The 18,499-nt window shown below is 58.7% G+C and overlaps 1 protein-coding gene across 1 annotated transcript; it reads left to right on the top strand.

Annotated features, from left to right (window-relative positions):
- The first annotated feature begins 4,066 nt into the window (after positions 1-4,066).
- Positions 4,067-15,653, top strand: DUSP14 (dual specificity phosphatase 14). Its single transcript, XM_054287392.1, has 3 exons — positions 4,067-4,182; positions 12,625-12,721; positions 14,067-15,653. Exon 3 carries the CDS (start codon positions 14,168-14,170, stop codon positions 14,762-14,764), a length of 597 nt encoding a protein of 198 aa, XP_054143367.1. The 5' UTR covers positions 4,067-4,182; positions 12,625-12,721; positions 14,067-14,167; the 3' UTR covers positions 14,765-15,653.
- The last annotated feature ends 2,846 nt before the right edge of the window (positions 15,654-18,499 follow it).

Consider the following 18,499-nt stretch of genomic DNA (forward strand, 5'->3'; position numbering starts at 1 on the left):
TGGGTTGTTTTTGCTCCCCAAGAGTAATTATCCTGTGGACAGGAGGTGCCATTGAATGTGAAGTATTTTGGTTTGTAATAAAATCAAAATGACTTGAAACAATCTTACATCCACGTCCCCAGACTCGGAGTGAGACTGTAAAGGTCACACAGCTGCCTGGATCTATATCCATCAGCTCCTCACCAGGAGAGAGGAGATAAACCCCAGCAGCGGCCGTAGGGATGCAGCCACTGCATTTCCTGGCAAATATTTCTGTTTAAAGAAAAGCAGCAGTAATAAACGACGTGTTGGAGATTAAAGTCCAGAAATTGAGACTGGGGACGCCAAGGGAAAGGGCACAGTAAGCTGTAAAACCTTGGGAATGCTTTTCCCACTTGTCTTTTAACAGTTAACAGCCAAACTGCCTTTCTTTTGGGTGACTTCACCCAAAGGCAGAAAAGGAGCCGAGGGCACTGGAACCATCCTGGGGCTGGTTTGGGGGGCTGGGGAACACCAGCCCCCGCTGCATTCCAGACTCACAGCTGGGGGATGCAGGTCCTTAATTACAGCCTCAGGTGGCCATGCAACATTAAATATTTAGCATTAAATATGGAGCCAGGCTGGAGATGGGCACTTTGGGACCTGCAGGATTGGTGACACCGGGGCCGGGGTGAGGCTGCGGCTGCTCCAGCTTAGTCACAGCGCTGAGCTATGCAGGGAATGAGTCTTCCCGGGGCTGTGTTATCCGCCTGTCATTAAAGCATCAGTGCTGGGGGCTTTTTTTGGGACTCACAGCTGCCGTCACCCCAGCAGCAAGCGCTGGGCCCGCTGTGACTCAGCCCAGGGAGTGGGGGCTCCTCCCGCCCTCCTGCTCCCCACGGAGCAGATAGCGCCGATAGCAGCGGCACACAAGGAGCCCTACTTTTAGTGCCTGCTCAAATTCCCGTCAGGAGGGGCCCGTGAAACCTAAACCACCTTTCCTTGGGAGAAAACACCGCGCCGGAGCAGCAGCTTTTGAGCCGTGGTTAGAGAAACCCCAGGCTGCCGTCCTGGTGAGAAGGGAAAAGGGAAAGATCCACGTGGTGATGCCCCATAGTGATCTCTGGCCTTCCAGCAAACTGGCTGGGTGACCTTCCAGGAAAAGCCAGCATGGATTTATTGGAGGAAGCACATTCCCACAGCCCTCCCTGTGACTGGAGCCGATGGACAATGCTGGGACTGAGCCCAGCACCAGGCACAGCAGTTCCTGCAGCCCCCAGCCCACTGGGCCTCTTCACACCTGGCTGCTGCCCAGGGAGCTGAACACACCTCCACAGGGGAACCACAGCCTGGCCACACATCCCTGTTGTGTGCTGTGACACACCCCGGCCGTGTGCTGTCACACACCCCAGCTGGGGGCTGTCACACCTGGCAGAGCTGGGTCAGGACCATGTGGAACCCAACAGGGAGTAGGAAGAGCCTGGGGAGCACAGAGATGGGGGCAAGCAGAGTGGGAGCTGTTGGACAATGCCTGCCCCACCACAGGCTCTCCATGGCCACACCTCCATGGATGGATGGATGGATGGATGGATGGATGGAGGGATGCCTTCTCCCCTCTCAGCAGGCCTTCGTGACCCTGAGCACACCCTGCACGGAGCAGGGCAACACCCTGATTAAGATAATTGCCCTAATGACCAGCTAATGGCCCGTGGTCAGGCGCACCCTTGGGAATGTGCCGGGACCCACCGGGCAGAGCTCACCCCAGCACAGCCAGGGGCATCTGCCAGGCCGGGCTGGGCAAGCTGAGCTCACAGAGTCACAGAATATCCTGACCCACCAGCACCAGAGCCCAATCCTGACCCCTCCAAAGCCATCACCCCCAAAGGCACCATGGGGTGCCATCGGTCACCGCTTGGAACATCTTGTCCCTGCAATCCTCAGAACTTTTCCAAGAGATGCAAGCACACATAAATCTCCTGGCAGGGTGCAGGTTAAAAGCACCAGCATTAGAAACACCTTTTCAGTTGTGTGAGTAGCTAAAAACTGCCCAGGATGAGCAAGTGGAGATGTGCAAGAGCCTTTTCCTCATTCGGCAGTGGTGAGGGGGAATGAGGGGTGTGGATGCTTGCGCAGGGAATCCCACAGGCTGCCACTCAAAACCCATCCTCGGCTCTCCCTACGCTGCCCGCGGCCCATAAACACCCCCAGGCTGCCCTGCCAGGGCTGCGAGCCCCCAGCTCCGGGCGGACACCCCGAGGGGACACCCCGAGGGCTCAGCCGCCTCTCATCGTCTCACAGAGCTGTGATCACCCTGCGATCACCCGGGATTCATCCCTGCCCTCCCCGAGATGGTGCAGCTCCAAGGAAGGCAGCAGAACTGATGCAACACGGAGGCAAAGCAAACCTCGAGCTTGGAGAGCCAAACCCCTCACATTCTCATTTTTTTTTGGCCTTTTGAGGTTTTCTTAATTTGTCTATTTTTGTTCCTCGCCCACCTCCGCGCGGAGTGTGACGCGAGCCCTCGCTGGAGAGGCAGGGTTTTAAGGGAGAGCTCTGGCTGCTATAAAGCAGCGAGGTTCTTGGAAAAACAGCCTCTGGAGCAATAAACAGATTTGGAGCGGAGGGCTGTGAGGGACGGCTCCATCTGGGCTGCTGAGTCATGAAACCTGCCCGAGCGAGATACCAGCCGAGGGCTCGGGCTGGGGGAAGCTTCCTATGAGGGATTTGGGCTATTTCGGTCGGAGCGTGCGACAACAAAACCAGAAAGCGAACAAAAGCGGGCTGGGGTGGCCACGCTTCGCTCCGGCAGCCGCGGGGTTAAGGCAGAGGCTGCCCTCCTCCTCCTCCCACCTCCTCCTCCTCCTCCTCTGCCAGTGCCAGCCTTGTCCCGTCCCTGCCATGGTGGTGAGGCAGTGCGAGCTGAGCCCTCACCTCAATCCAACAGTTTGCAGCCGGAAAAAACTCTGTGACCCCTGTGCTGTGTGGATCCCCTCACCCAGGGCATCCTTCTTTGGGAATCCCAGTCACAGCATCCCTCCCTGGAGATCCCCATCCCTCCTTGGGGATCCCAGCCCATGGCATCTCTCCTTGGGGATCCCCATGCCTCCTTGGGGATCCCAGCCCATGATACCTCTCCTTGGGGATCCCCATCCCTCCTTGGGAATCCCCAGCCCTTGGTATCTCTCCTTGGGGATCCCCATCCCTCCCTGGAGATCCCCATCCCTCCTTGGCCCTCCAGCCTGGCCCCCAGGAGGGTGCCACAAGAAGCCCTGGGAGCCTCAGGACCACCTGGCATTCCTTCACTGTGCTTTCAGTGTGGGGAGGAGCAGCTTGGCATGCCCTGAGTCCCAAAACCACGTTCCTCTCTCTCTTTCTCAGGGCTGGCCCCCTCCCCAGTGAGCACCCATTGAGCCAAGAGATTCTGGCACATCCCCATCCCCAAAGGGACCCCACCTTGTCCCCACACACGCTGGCAGGGTCCCCATGGGGACATGGCATGTCCCATCCCTAACAAGGGATGTCCTGCCACATCCCCACATGCTGTCCCATCCTCACCTAGACCCTGCCACATCCCTGTGCCCACAGCAGCCACCTCTCCCTGCCATGTCCCTTCACTGACTTCAACACATCCCATCCCACAGGACACCTGTCATGTCCTCACTGGGACCCCCATCATCTCCATCCCCACAGTGATCCCATCATGTCCCCATTGAAACCCTCACTTGTTCCCATCCCCACTGGGATCCCCACTCGTCCCCACAGAGTCACATCCCCACCAGGACCCTGATGTGCCCCACAGGATGCTCCATTTTTCCCCTTCCCCACAGAGACCCTGTGTTTTCCCCACAGTGACACTCAGCCGTCCCCATCCCCACAGGGACCCCGTGTTTTCTCCACAGTGACACTCAGCCGTCCCCATCCCCACAGGGACCCCGTCATGTCCCCACCGGGACCCCTTTTCCCGTCCCTTTTCTCGCCCAGGCCGCGCGGGCCCGGCGGCAGCGGCGGCGCCTTTAAGCGGGGCCGGTCTCCCGGAGCCCCCGCCCGGGGGCCGGGCCGGGCCGCCCCCCGTAGCCTGGTAACGGCGGCTCTGCGGGCGGGGGCGGCCCCGGCAGCCGCGGTCAGGTGGCACCGCCGAGACGGAGCCGGCCGAGCACGATAAAAGTCCCGGCCCGCCGCCGCCACGGCCGCGAGGGAGCGCGGAGTCGCCGCCCGGGAGCCATGGTAGGGACGAGCCGGGCCAGGCCAGGCCAGGCCGGGCGGGGGGAGCCGGGGCGCTCGGGATGGGGGGCCCGCCGTTCCCCGCTGTGATCGCTGTGCCCAGCCCGCCCCTCTCGCTTACGGTGCCTCCGGAGGGGCCCCCGGCGGGCGGGACGGGACGGGACGCGGGGAGGTTCGGATCCCCGGCGGGCTCGGGGTGCCGGGGCTGTGCCGTGGGACAGCGGGACGGGCGGCGCTGCCGGGGCGCCCCGGGGAGCGGGACGCGGCAGAGATCGCGGCGGGAGAGCGGGGGGCAGCTCCGAGCGGCACCGGAGCAGCCGCGGGCACGGCTCCGGGGGCTCCTCGACGGGGAACGGAACCAGCCCCAGCGCGGGCTGTGCTGTAACAGGGCTCCATCCCCGCATCCTGCCTCGGCACCCGCCTCTGGCTGCTGCCCTCGGCACCCCAGCTCGGCATCCATCCCTGGATCCCCCGGCTCCTGCCCTCGGCACCCCCGCTCGGCATCCATCTCTGGATCCTGCTCTTGCACTCCTGCTGAGGGCTCCCATCCCTAAATCCTGCCCTCGGCACCCCAGCTCGGCATCCATCCCTGGATCCTGTCCTTCCACCCCTGCTGAGGGCTCCCATCCCTGGCTCTGGCTGTGGGCTCCCATCCCTGGCTCCTGCCCCCGGCATCCCCAGCTCAGCATCCATCCCTGGATCCTGCCCTTGCACTCCTGTGGAGGGCTCCCATCCCTAAATCCTGCCCTTGCTCCCATCCCTAAATCCTGCCCTTGCTCTCCTGTTCTGGGCATCCATCCCTGGCTCCTGCCCTCTCTCCCATCCCTGGCTCCTGCCCCTTGCTCTCCTGCTCTGGGCATCCAGGCATCCACCCCTGGCTCCTGCCCTCCCCACCCCGGCTCCCAGGGCAGCCCGGTGTCCCCAAGCCCCGGGGGCACTTGCAGCTGCCCGGCCTCACATCCAGCCCGGCTGCATGCACGGCCCTTGACTCAGCTCCGGAGCAGCTGCTTTGAGCAACACCGGTAATCAATGAGTGGCATTTGGCTGTAGGGAGATGGGGCAGGATTCTAACCTGTTCGACTGGGCAGCAAATGAGCCTTTTATTCTGGAGGTTTGAGTGTTGGCAGATGCCTTAATATCATGTTGCAAGTTCAGTTTATCCCTAATGCCCCTGCCTCAGGAATGGTGGAGGATTAGCACTGGCAAAACACTGTTTTCCCTTCTGAGACACCGGATCAGCTGCCCTTCTCTGGCAGGGAGTGCATTCCTCCCCCAGGCCTCGCTGTAAACCCTGGTGTTTGCTGTGTTCCCGGTGGCTGGGACGGGCTCTGTGGCACTCTGGTTCCCAAGCAATGAGGAGGAAGGATCCCTCATTTGGGGGACACGTGCTGTTCCCCTCTGGCTCAGAGATCTGATGCCACGGCTCGGCTGCCGTGACCCTGGTGAGCGTCAGGGGAGCAGTAATGCAGCAGGTTTTAATCAGTTTGTGCCTGGAAGGTGTGAACGTGCAGCTCTGCCTGTCCCTCCTGCCCCCGAGGGCTCGCCTGGGTCCTGGACAGGGACACAGATCCCGGGTTCTGCAGGAACAAAGGTGAAATCCCGGGGATTTCATCCGAGCCCTCGCTGCGGGGTCTGCTCTGGGCTCTGGCACTGCTTCCTCCTTGGCCAGGGCAAGATGGGAATTTGCATGGCTTAACTCAATACCTGATCCCAGCCGGAATCTCGGAGCTGGAAAGCCAGAGAGCTCACGGTGCTCTAGTGCTGGAAACGTGCGGGGTGTGGGGGGAGATCTGCCTGAGCCTGGGAGGGAGCAAAGGGATGCAGAGCCACCGCAAAAAAGTGTCAGGTTTGTGTTCTGGGAGCCAGAACCAGCTTTGTCCCATGGAACCAGCACGCCTGGGCATGCAGGGAAAGCCTGGGAATGAGGAGTGGGGAAAAGGCACCTGGGCAGGGCAGTGGGGCCTGGCAGCACCACGTGCTGACCCACCATAGCCATGAATACAGGCTGTTCACCAGAGCAGCCTTCCAGGCTTCCTGCCACCACTGCAGGACTCTCCTTCCAGGGTGGTTTTCCCTGGAAGGGAGGGGTAACACCTCAAACCAGCACGGGAGCCTCTCCCAGCCCCTCCTCTCCAGGTACACAGCACACTCACACCCATTTATCGCTCCAAAAGGACACTCTGAGCAGCCATAACATGCAGGGAGGGCTCTGGCATTCGGAAATAGCTGAGGAATCTCTGAACAGGAGCCCCAGCTCCCTGGATGCCTGGGAAGAAAGCCAGGAACTGGGAGGCAAAGGCACTGCCCACCCTTCCCGGGGCACCTGTGGTGCAGGCAGTGCGTGGGCTCAGCTCACACAGCTACTCCCCTGCTTTAAAAATAGCATAAAATTATAATACCCAGGCAGGTTTGGGGTTCCCAGCAGGGAGGATCAACAGGTGCTGCCACAGCCACCCCTGCCCTGGGTCAGGGCTCCCAGGCCAGTGAGAATTAATTCTCATTTATTTTCACCATCCCACCCTGCAGTGTGGGGGGGGTCTGCAGGTCCCTCCCCTCGGGGGCAGGAGTCCTTCGTGGAGGAAGTGTGAATTTGCACAGCATCCCTGGAAAAGGGAATTCCCCCAGCCTGGAGCAGCCAGAGGGGTGCTGCCCCAGGGGAGGAGGCTCCAGTGTAAACTCCATCTCCCCGAACTGGTTAAAATGGGCCTCTCTGCCTGTTACCCGACACAACCCCAGGGCTGTGCTCAGGGCTGGCCTCATTCCTCCCAGCTGCTGTGGGCACATCCCTCTGCTCCCGGCCTTGGGGAGCCTGGGCAAGGCTGGGCAGCCCCTGCCCGCCAGGAGTGCCTCCGGAGGGGAAGGTGCCACCATCGGGTGCCAGCTTTGGTCCCCCCTGGAAGCCAGGCAGCCGAGAGCACGCAGCAGTTGGCGCTGGCCCTGGAAAAGGCCCGGGTGAGGCCAGCACGGAGGCACCGAGCTGTTTCCAGGACACGTTGCAGTGAATTTGCAGCTGCCTTCGATTTCATGGGCTCTGGGGTGGGCTGGGGCAGAGCCCCACGAGCAGCAGGCACAGCCCTGGGCCCGGCAGGGTCACACACGAGCAAACACACCGGGTCCCCGTGTTTTGTGCTGCTAACAGGGAAGAGATTGTGTCCCTCCTGTCAGCTGTGACCGCGCAGGGCACGGCTCCGGAACAAACAAGGCTCCATCTTGCAGCACCCTGTGAGCCGGAGCCAGGCCTGGGTCTGCTCCCTGAACGTGCCCCCGTCCAGCTCCCCCGGGTCACACTGGACGCGGGGAGCAGGGCATGGAGCTTCCCCAAACTCCACCTGCCATCCAGATGCCATCAGCTGGCGCTGGAACAGTCTGTGGCGCTCCAGAGGAGGCGGCGTCGCCTCTCAGGGCTGGAAAACAGCCCTCAGTGCTCAGCCCAGTGGGGAACCGATGCTGCACGCCCCTGTGAGGATCCCTTCGTGCCTCCTCACAGCTTGGCTCTGGATTTTAAAGCATTTCTCACAGTTTTGAAGCAGGATGCAGGTGGCCACGCCACTGCCCCGTGCTGGGGGAGCCCCGTGCCCCAGCCAGCAGCACACGGAGCCCGTGGCTCTGGAAGCACAGACGTGGCGTTTCAAGGGAAGATGGTTTGTTTTTCTTGCGTCAAATCCTCTCGCTGCTTGCCGAGGGAGGGAGGCTTGTCCTCAGAGCAGAGCGAGGGTTTATAAATACCAGCGTGCCCCAGGTTGTGCCCGCTGCCCGTCTCGCTCTGTCCCTGTGGCCAGGAGCTCTCCCTGCGGCCAGGGGTTTGGAGAGGGAGCAGTGCCTGTTCCTGCTGTGGAGGGGATGGCTGCATGGTAGGGACCACGGCAGGGATCCCATCAGGGTGGCAGGGATCACAGCATGGCAGGGTGGCAGGGATCCCAGCAGGGATCACAGTGTGGCCGTGGGCAGTGCCACTCTCCAGGAGCTGGTGGCAGTGGCAATCCAGAGCTGCTGCCCTGCCTGGCAGCTGGGACCCTGCCCATGGCACCAATGGCATCCTCCCTCAGAGGAGTGCTTGCAAAAGCCTCACCGCCCATGTTTCCTGCAGGGAGCATGGCAGCCAGGGAGGGATTTGGGCTGGCAGAGCACTCAGACACTGCTCAGCCAGGCACTTTGGGCTGGGTTGGAGGCACCACCCTGAGCCTGGTGCCAGCCCGAGGCACAGCAGAGCCCGGCTGTGGAGCGAGGCAGGAGGCAGTGGGTGAGCCTTGCCAAGCCCTGGGACACAGCAGTGTCAGCTGCCACCGCTCTGGAGGCAGCAGGCTGGCACTGCCAGCAGGCTGGGACAGGCTCCTGGGGCACTGCCAGCCCTGCAGGAGCTGCCCTGGCTCGGGGGGCAGGCAGGGCTCTGTGCTTGCAGACTGACTGCTCACTCTGGGGTCGTGGAGCTTCCCAGAGAGCCCAGGACTGCTTGCACGATTCCCCTTTGGGCACAATTCCCCTTTTAGTGGATCCTCTGGGAAGTTACTGGTGTGTTCTGGCAAGCGCGGGGACCCAGCTGTGCTGGGAGCTGCGCAGGCAGCCAGGCCTGCTCAGAGCTCCGGGCAGACAGATTATTATCTTGATTTAACACCTGACAGCTCCCATCCTGCTCGGAGAGGCCGGCCCAGGCTGCCAGCAGCAGCATCCTCTGTCTCAGCCCAGATCACCCGCCTGCTCCCCTTCCTCCTTTCCCGTTCCAAACGAACCGCTCGACCTTTCCGTGGTGAGGATGTGCTGTAGTGGCTCCAGGAGCACAACCAGAGGCAGGAGGGCAGAGCCAAGGGCTGGGAAGAGGAGCCGGCGGCTCCCGCTCGATCTCTCCCCTCCCGGCTCTGCTTTGGGCTCCCTTGGACTCAGCACAAGCGAGCCCTGACCCCAGAATGGCTGCAGTTTGTGCCGTCTGCTGAAATTTATTTGAAATGCCACTCTCCAGGACCATTTCTGCAGCAATTTGCTGTTCAGGCTGGCTGGGAAGAGCCCTGAGCAGGCTCGTTCACTCAGCGCCTGCGATATTGACTCTTCTCTTTACTGCAGGATTAGAGAGCATTTGTCATCTCCAAAATGAATAACTTTTCCTCTCCTGGGAGGGGGGAGAAGCCTTGCCTCAGCACTGACATTTCACACACCCAGCCCGGAAATCTTCTCCAAATCCCAGATGATGATCTGGGAATTAAAGCAGGGGCTTCAGTGTCTCTGTTCCCTGAGCAGAGCAGGGCCCACCCTGCACTAAACCTGAGCTCCAGAGGGAGAGAGGCCTGGGGAGCTCTCCCCTGTCCAGGTACCAGCCCCATGGTTGAGTTCCTGCCACACAACCCAACAGAAACTCAAGTGCCCCCGGGACGAGCCGCAGCCTCAGCTCTCAAGGCAGAGGAGCTGCATTAAAAAACAAACAAACAAAAAACCAAACCCTTAAAAATCAGAGCAAACCGCCCGGCAGCACCAGAATAAGAAGGCAGAAGCTCAGACTTGCCAACTCATTGTCTAGAGCCCGACCAGTTCTCCCTCCTGTCCTGGAGATCACAGTACTCCACTCACAAACTCACCCTGTTTGTCATCTGAGCTTCCAGAGGTGTTTTCAAGTCTTTCTCAGGAGGTCCAGCAGCCAGCAATGCTTTCCCGTGGGAATTCCAGCCTTTGTTAACAGGACTGCCTTCCCAGGAATGAAAGCAAGAGAAACAAACTCCAGCTGTTGCAAGATTTGGAGGAGCAGAGCCACGAGCGTTGCCGGCAGCAACCTTTCCAAGGGGCTGCACCACCAAAAACATCAAGCACGGCTTTGGGATCGCTGCGCTGCTCTGGAAATCCTCTTACCTGCAAAGGAGCTGCTCTGGGGCCAGGAGATCCAGCCCAGGTGGGACACAGCCAGCCTTCCATGGGAGCAGCTGCCCGGGCTGGGCACCTGCCTCTCCTCCTGAGACTGGGGAAGCACAAAGCTCAGCCTGGAGTGCAGCAGGAGCTACACCTGGGAGCTGGAGATCCTGGCTGCAGGATGGGATCCAGGTGGATGGGGCTGCAGAAGTGTCCCCTCGCCATCAGCCCGAGGATGGTGCTGGCCAGGAGCGCTGGTGAAGGACCTGGCGGCTTTGAGGAGCAGGGTGTTCTCCAGGCTGTAATTAGCCACTGGCTTCCCCCACCCCTGATTATACAGAGGAGGGAAATGGCAGAACCCACCAGTCTGCCGGGGAGGGAGGAGGCTGCTCCAGTCCTGCCCCTGCTGCATCAGGGCCCCCCTGCCACCCCAGGGTCCCTCTGCCACCCCAGGGTCCCAGCCCTCCCTCTGGGCACTGGGCACTGGGCTCAGTGCATGGCTAGACCAAGGCACAGTCTGGAAAGGGATTTACTGTGGGTCAGGGCTGCTGCAAGATTAATTAATTCATTAACTGGAGTCAGCCCAGAAAAGGAGGATGTGATGGCAGGAGCACCTGGATGCCAACAGCCCACTGTTCTCCTCAAGGACCATCTGCAGCCTCTGGGGATGTCAGGCCTTGGCAGGAAACCCCAGTGACATTCCAGCGCCTTTGGAAAACATTTCCAGTGCTGCTTTGGGGACAGTTCTGGCCCCAGCAGCCCGGGGCACCAGCTTTGGGCTGCTGTGACTGCCCAGCCTATGCCAGCACTCAGAAACCCAGCCAAGGAGCAGTAGGACAAGAGGTGGGGTTTTATTTCACATGAGGCACTGCTCCCTGGCTGTACCTGGCAGTGCAGGGGCCAAAGGGGCAGCGGTGCCCCTCCCTGTGCCCTGCCAGGAGCCCCTTGTGCCACCACCCTCCCAGGCACAGCCACGCCGGGCTGTGTGAGGGCTTTGTTCCATCTTCTGCCATTTTCTCCTTTTTTTTTTTTTTTTTTTTTCTGCACTCGGCAACGGCTGGGGAGAGGCTTTTCATTCCTTTTCTGTTCTCTGCCCCAGCACAATGAGGGGAATGGCTGCGTGAAGAGCGGCAGTGTTGGGTTACAGGGGGTGCGCTGGGATAACGCGGCCGTGCTGGCAGGGGCAGTGGGGCTCTCATGGGGGCACGGCAGGGCTCTGGGGCTGGGCAGGAGGGATGTGGGTGCAGCCCTGGGGACAAGGAGGGGTCTCGCAGGAGCACAGCAGGGCACTGGGGTCAGACAGGAGGGATGCGGGTGCAGCCCCGGGCACAGGTGAAGGCTCACACCTGCGAGCCTGGGGGAGCCAGAGCTGCTGCCAGCCCAGCCCCTTCCATGCCCAGCTCCCTGCTCAGCAGCAGCTGCTCGGCCGAGTGTGTGTGGGCAGCAGCGTGGCTCTGTCACATGCCTGAGTCAGCAGCCACAGCCGGCGGCATCGCAGCAGCTCCGCCGCACGGGAGGGACGCGGTGCCCGCCCTGCTGTGCCCAGAGCCGGGCGCTGGCATCCCCAGGCACGGGGCTGTGGGCACAGCAGCCTTATCTCTCGCTGCAATAATGAGATTCTCCTCCAAATATCCCATCCTCCTGCCTGAGAGCTGCTCTGGCTCGGGGGGAGCCGTGTCGGCCATTCCGAGCCCCGGGGGTGTCGTGTGTGTGTGCCTGGGGTGTAACAGGTGGGACAGAGCAGCTGTGGCTGCCCCTGTGTCCCTGGAGGTGTCCAGGGCAGGCTGGACGGGGCTGGGAGCGGGATGGGATGGGATGGGATGGGATGGGATGGGATGGGATGGGATGGGATGGGATGGGCGGGTGTTTGCCACTGGCATGGCAGCCCCAGTTTGCAGAGCGAGCCCAGCCTGTCACATGCAAATCCCCGGATAAGTTCCTGCCTGCAAACAGGAACCACTTTATGGAAAGCAGCAGGGCCCTTCCCAAACCGCTCCAGCTCCCCCAGGAGCAGCTGGAGGCTCTGCCTTGCCCAGAGCTGCTTTGGGGTGGCTCTGCTCTCACCCAGCAGCGTTTCCCAGGGGATTCGCCTCCACTCTGGGGGCTTCTGGGGAAGGAAGGGGATGTTGGGAAGGGGATGTTGGCCCCATCCTCACCTTTTTGGGAGCACGGTGCTGTGGCTCTGGCATCAGCTCTGTCCCTTCCCATTCACAGGGACAGGGGGTCCCCATGGGTGGCTTGGGCACCATCAGAAGGACACAGACCTGCCCCAGCTGTCTGGGTCTGGGCAGATGCTAAAGGAGACATTAGAGTAAATCAATTACTTAAATGACTTTATTTTTTTTGAGCCATGACTTCTGTGCCAGCCTCAGATTCCTCAGGGCTCACAGTGATTCTGAGTGCCGTGTTGGCAGGAACTGGTGACATTCTGGTGTTGGCAGCAAGTGCCACCCTGAGCCCTCATCTCTCTGTGGGGAAGCCGTGGTGCTCCCTCCCAGTTCTTGGGCACCCCTAATCAGATCCAGCACGGATCCCAGTACAATCCATGCTGTTTGGGCACCCCTAATCAGATCCAGCACGGATCCCAGTACAATCCATGCTGTTTTGTCTCCCCAGCCCAGCGTGGGACACTCTCCCTGAGCCACCCCAGCCCCAGCAGCCCCGAGCTCCGCGGTGCCGCGCCGTGACCGAGAGCAGGACCTTGTCACCAACTGTAAGTGGCCAAACCCTCTGCATTGTCAGTGAGAGCTGCTTGAGAGCAGGGATTTCCCCTGCTCAGAGAACTTTATTCCTCTGGGAAAACACCCCTTTCCTTGCTGCTCCAGCTGGGTGGCTGCACTGGGGGGAAGCTGGGCACTCGTAGCTGCAGCAAAAGCCTTGTTGGGGCAGGAACTTTTGCAGCTTTAGTCCACAGCTTCAGGAGCTGCTCAGGTAGCTGCCAGCAGGGAAGAGTCACAGGGGAGGCCACGTTGTGCTCATTAAGTTTCTGTAGCACAGAGCCAAAAATCCACTGGCAGCACCACCAGCCACTGCTGGGACCCGCTGGTGCCTCCCAGAGCATGGCATGAGGGCACACAGCTGAGGGCAGGGAAGCCACAGCCCTTTAAAGGACCCTCTTAACATAATTAGGAATTTTAGAGGGGCAGATCCCTCTCCCCAAGGCCCTGAGTATCCCCCCTAAGTCCCCTCAGCTCTGGCAGTGCCACCAGGGTGGGCTCAGAGGTACCTGGGCAGGGGCTCCCCAGCCTGCACAGACTGGAGCCTTTCCCGTGCCCTTCTCCAAACAGAGAACAGAGACTGGCAAATTATTGATGCTCCAGGGCTCATCCCCTTGCCTGCAGCTTCCCCCTGGCTTTGGAGGTGCCCCAAAGGAGCAGGGGGGTCAGAGCAGGGACCCTCCAGGCCCGTGTGGCTCTCAGGGGCGATCCCAGGCCTCTGCCAAGCATTAGTCAGGCATTAAAGCAGGACAAGAGCCTCCCCTGTCCCAGCCTCTGCTCTTGGGTTTTACTCCCAGCTTCTGACATAACCAGGTCACTCTTTCCACACTTCCCCTGCCTCTGTGAGAGCTGATGACTGATGGGGATGGACATGACTCACCGCCTTTCCTAATGAGCGACTTTCCTCTGTTTATGTGCTTTGGCGGGGCCTCTCCTGCACCTAAAAAGGAGAAGGGTGGCACTGGGGAGAGGGCAGCCTGCTGGAAATTGCTGGCATCTGCTGTTCCTCACCATCCCTTTGAACTGTGGCCAGGTGTGAAGCTGCTGTGTTTAAGCATGGAAGAGGTGTAGCTCATCCTCCACGTGCTGGGCCGGCTGAGATGCTGTCCGGGCCCACAGGTGAACCCTTGGCGAGTAATTGGAGTTAATTAGGCTGAAGATTTTTTTGTTACTATCTGTCCAGGCAGCGCCTGGGGGACGGCAGTAATGAGCACTGTGAGCCCAGCCCCACATTCCCCACGGAGCCGTGCCAGGCCGGAGCAGGGCGAGCTGGGCTTTCCTGTTCCCTGGCACAGGCACGGGTCGGGAGGGATGTAAAACACACTCCCTTGTGTTTTGCAGTGACCGAGCAGCGGGAGCTCTCGCTGTGCTGCCGCCAGCGGGCCACACAATCCTCCCTTGGCTCTCTCCCCACGATGGAAGCCTGAGCGCCAGGATCCTCCATGACCTCCAGAAGCCACAACTCCCTGCCGAGGACTCTGATGGCTCCGCGGCTGCTCTCGGAAGGCGCCCTGGGGGGCATCGCCCAGATCACGCCCTCGCTGTACCTGAGCCGGGGCAGCGTGGCCTCCAACCGGCACCTGCTGCTGTCGCGGGGCATCACGTGCATCATCAACGCCACCATCGAGATCCCCAACTTCAACTGGCCCCAGTTTGAGTACGTCAAAGTGCCTTTGGCCGACATGCCCAACGCGCCCATCTCGCTCTACTTCGACAGCGTGGCCGACAAGATCCAGAGCGTGGCGCGCAAGCACGGCGCCGCGCTGGTGCACTGCGCCGCCGGCGTCAGCAGGTCGGCCACGCTCTGCATCGCCTTCCTCATGAAGCACCACAAGGTCTCCCTGCTGGAGGCCTACAGCTGGGTGAAGGCGCGGCGCCCCGTGATCCGGCCCAACGTGGGCTTCTGGCGGCAGCTGATAGACTACGAGAGGAAGCTCTTTGGCAAGACCACGGTTAAAATGGTACAGACGCCCTACGGCATCGTCCCGGACGTTTACGAGAGAGAGAGGAGACCCCTGATGCCTTACTGGGGAATTTAACGGGACTGCAGATGGGAAACGCGAGTTGAGCAGACCGGAGATGTTCCCTTCTCCTTCTACAGCCAACTTTGGTTCTCTACCACACAGCAGAACCTCAACTGTCACCTCACTAACCCGCAAGGCCAACGATTCCCTTCGAAGCGTTTTTCTCTATGGGGATTTCCCATCTGCATCTCTGATTTAGTAAATCCGGGTCTCATTATAAGTTTATTCCTTCCATAAAGCCTCCATATTTTTTTCCTTTTTTTTTTCAGTCAGTTTATTAGGATCCTCCAGGGAAGGGCCTGAGAGGCATTGGGCAGAGTGGATGGCCCAAGTACGCTTCCTGCCTCAGTAGTAGCCTGGATATTTTGTTCTAGCTTGTTTGCTTCCTTGCACAACCCTGTAGTGGCTCAGGAGCAGCACCAGCGAGGCCCTGCCCCACAGCAGCAGGTTTTCCAAGCACCAGGGAGGCAGGAGCACAGGGGCCGTGGTGCTGGTGCTGGTGTTTTCTTTAACATCCGTAGTGACTCTCAGTATATAGTGTTTGAGACCTTTAGTCAGCTCTTAATCGTATTCAAAGTTAGGGGAAAAAAGGGAAAAAAACAAACAAACAAAAAAGATTGAATCAGTCCGTGTCGGCCACAAGTGAAATAAAAATTGAGCAATTCAAATCAAATAAATACAAGATCCTTTTTCACTCATTCCATGCCAGGGCAATAGTCCTGGAATACACTTCAACCACTGGAAAATGCTGGTGTGTTCTGTGGGTGGAAAGTTGACAGATCTTGTCCAGATGTGGCTCAAGGCAGAAGCAGGAGGGATGAAGCCTCTGGGGCAGCCAAAGAGACGCTCAGGAATGTGTGCACGGCCCTGCCAGGGCTGGGGATGTGTGTGCCAGCATCCGGCAGCATCCCAGCAGCCAGCCCAGAGCCCTGGGAGGGGTGAATCCCTCCAGGAGGGGCTCAATCCCCTGGGTTCCTGGGCTGGGTGTGTGTGCCAGCATCCAGCAGCCAGCCCAAAGCCCTGGAGGGGCTCAATCCCTGGGCTGCTCAGCTCCAGCTCCCCTCAGGACCTGCCTTAGCCACTCCTGCCTCTCTCCATTCCGTCCTCGAGGTTATGCTGCATTCCAGGGCTGCTCCTCTCTGTCCCCAGGGCGGTGACAGAGGCCTGGCCTCGCTCAGAGCGTGCCAGGAGCCACTCCAGCCCCAGCCCTCCCTGGAGAAGCCTTGCTGGTTCCTTGGAGTGTGGCTGCAGCCCAGGAGAGCCCCTGGTGCTCCTGAGAAGGCACCGGAGCTTCTGTGGCCTCTGCAGGAGGAGGAGCAGGCAGAGTGCTGCGATCGCTGTCTGATTTCAATGAGATTCTATACTTGTAAAAAAAACAAAATCAATAAAGATTAATCCAGAACATGTGTTGGTTTCCTGTTCCAAACTGTGCTAGTGGAGCTCCAGCAGCAGCCTGTAAACAATTGTGGCTGAAGGATGTTTTCTGCTTTTCCCAGTGAGTTCTGCCCCACTGAAATAAAGGTGAGGTTTGCCATCGGGTTCCATGGCTGCATCCCAGTTCCAGTGGCAGGCAGACACACAGACTCATCTTCCAAATTTATCAGGGAAATGGTAAGTGAGGAACTAGAGAGTGAAAAATCAGGATTAATCACTGGTCTGGAGACGTTCCAACACATGACATTTGAAAGGGAAAAAAAATGCTAAAAACTGAAATCTGCTCATAAAATTAAACTTTACCTAAAAATGGGCAAAGTAGGGTTTTACAGTATTTCTGGTATTAAAAAATAGAAGGTTAAAAATTCTCCACTTTGAATTATTCTGTAGATTTTATGCACACACTGCCCGAGGACTGAGGGGAGAGGGAGATGCTGATGTTCAGCCAAGAAGGCACCAAAGGCTGGCTCTAAACACAAGGGAAAGTTAGACCCATAAAAAGTGAAATTGCCTAATAAAACACATGAGAAAACAATTCACCTGAAATCCCCATTCAAGGTTATATTACACTCTTGGTGCTTGTGGGAATTTCACTGCAAAAGCTCCTCTTGTACTCACCACAGCAAAAGATTTTACACAAGTGTTCTCCCCCTCAAAATCCAGGTTTTTCTCCATTCTCAAATCCACAGAAACCAAAGAAAAGAGAGCTCTGGTTTAGCTTGGATTGCTCTGAGCACACCCCTTCTCCTGCTCCCCACAGGCTTTTCCAAGTGGTATCTAAATCATCTGAAAATATATTTTATATCTTCCAGTATTCGGTGAGACACCTTTCCCATCCCAGCCACAGAGCAGGGTTTACTTACATTATGATATAAATATGATATAAATATTTCAGCTTCGCAGACTGGTCAGATATGAAACGAGCTTTTTATTGAACACCAGGTTTGAATCTCAACACAGGATTTATAAATCATTGCAGGAATTAAGGGAGTAAACAAGGTACTAAAGTCAATTAATAACACTTATTCTCACTGGATTTAAAATATCAGCAGCAACTCCAGCACAGCACAAACAGCTCCAAATAATAATCACAAAACCACTTCTGGAAGCAAAATAACATTTGCCCAGAGGGCAGGAGAAGAATCACAATAGAAAGAGAACTTTTCTGATTGCTCTCCTTCATAAAATTATGACATTCCTATTTTAACACAGAACTGGAATTAAATACAGGTGCAGAATCAAAAGCAAATCCAAAGCAGCAGTTTGTACAATAGCAGCTTTATTGGGAAGACAGGTTTTGTTTCAAGTTTATGGTTCCCAGTGCAGCTGCCAGGGCTCTGAGCAGCCCTTGGGTGTGCAGGGCTCCTGCTCAGCCTGGGCTGAACCTCAGACCCTCACCCTGAGCCCCTGCAGGGATTCAGGGCAGGAGCTGCTCCCACCAACCCAGCCTGGAGCAGCTGCTGCAGGGGGAAAGGTCTGGAATGAATGGAGAGGGCAGGGGGTGACAGTGCCAGGGCACAGTGACATCCCAGGGCATTGCAGGGACTCACCCCAGCACCAAACCCAGCCAGGAAAGGTCTGGAATGAATGGTGAGGGCACAGGTGACAGTGCCAGGGCACAGTGACATCCCAGGGCATTGCAGGGACTCACACCAACACCAAACCCAGCCAGGAAAGGTCTGGAATGAATGGAGAGGGCAGGGGGTGACAGTGCCAGGGCACAGTGACATCCCAGGGCTGCAGGGACTCACACCCAGCACCAAACCCAGCCAGGAAAGGTCTGGAATGAATGGAGAGGGCAGGGGGTGACAGTGCCAGGGCACAGTGACATCCCAGGGCTGCAGGGACTCACACCCAGCACCAAACCCAGCCAGGAAAGGTCTGGAATGAATGGTGAGGGCAGGGGGTGACAGTGCCAGGGCACAGTGACATCCCAGGGCTGCAGGGACTCACACCAACACCAAACCCAGCCAGGAAAGGTCTGGAATGAATGGAGAGGGCAGGGAGTGACAGTGCCAGGGCACAGTGACATCCCAGGGCATTGCAGTGACTCACACCCAGCACCAAACCCAGCCAGGAAAGGTCTGGAATGAATGGAGAGGGCAGGGGGTGACAGTGCCAGGGCACAGTGACATCCCAGGGCTGCAGGGACACAGCCAAACACCAGGAGGGAGGGCAGGGCAGAGGCTGGAGCAGCCCCAGCACCAGGGGGAGCTGCCAGGGCAGGGAGCACCAGGAACACAACGGGGCTAAGCCATAAATACATTAAATAACCGAGCAAATAAATCCTCAGAGCTGCAAATGTACACACAGAGA

Source organism: Melozone crissalis, unplaced genomic scaffold (assembly GCF_028551555.1).
Source record: "Melozone crissalis strain CALT ecotype California unplaced genomic scaffold, PUWL_Pcris_2 ptg000057l_1, whole genome shotgun sequence".
Lineage (NCBI taxonomy): Eukaryota > Metazoa > Chordata > Aves > Passeriformes > Passerellidae > Melozone > Melozone crissalis.

Bases quoted from the DNA above. Each gene is read 5' to 3' on its own strand.
- DUSP14 (XM_054287392.1), top strand. From the start codon at position 14,168: ATGACCTCCAGAAGCCACAACTCCCTGCCGAGGACTCTGATGGCTCCG.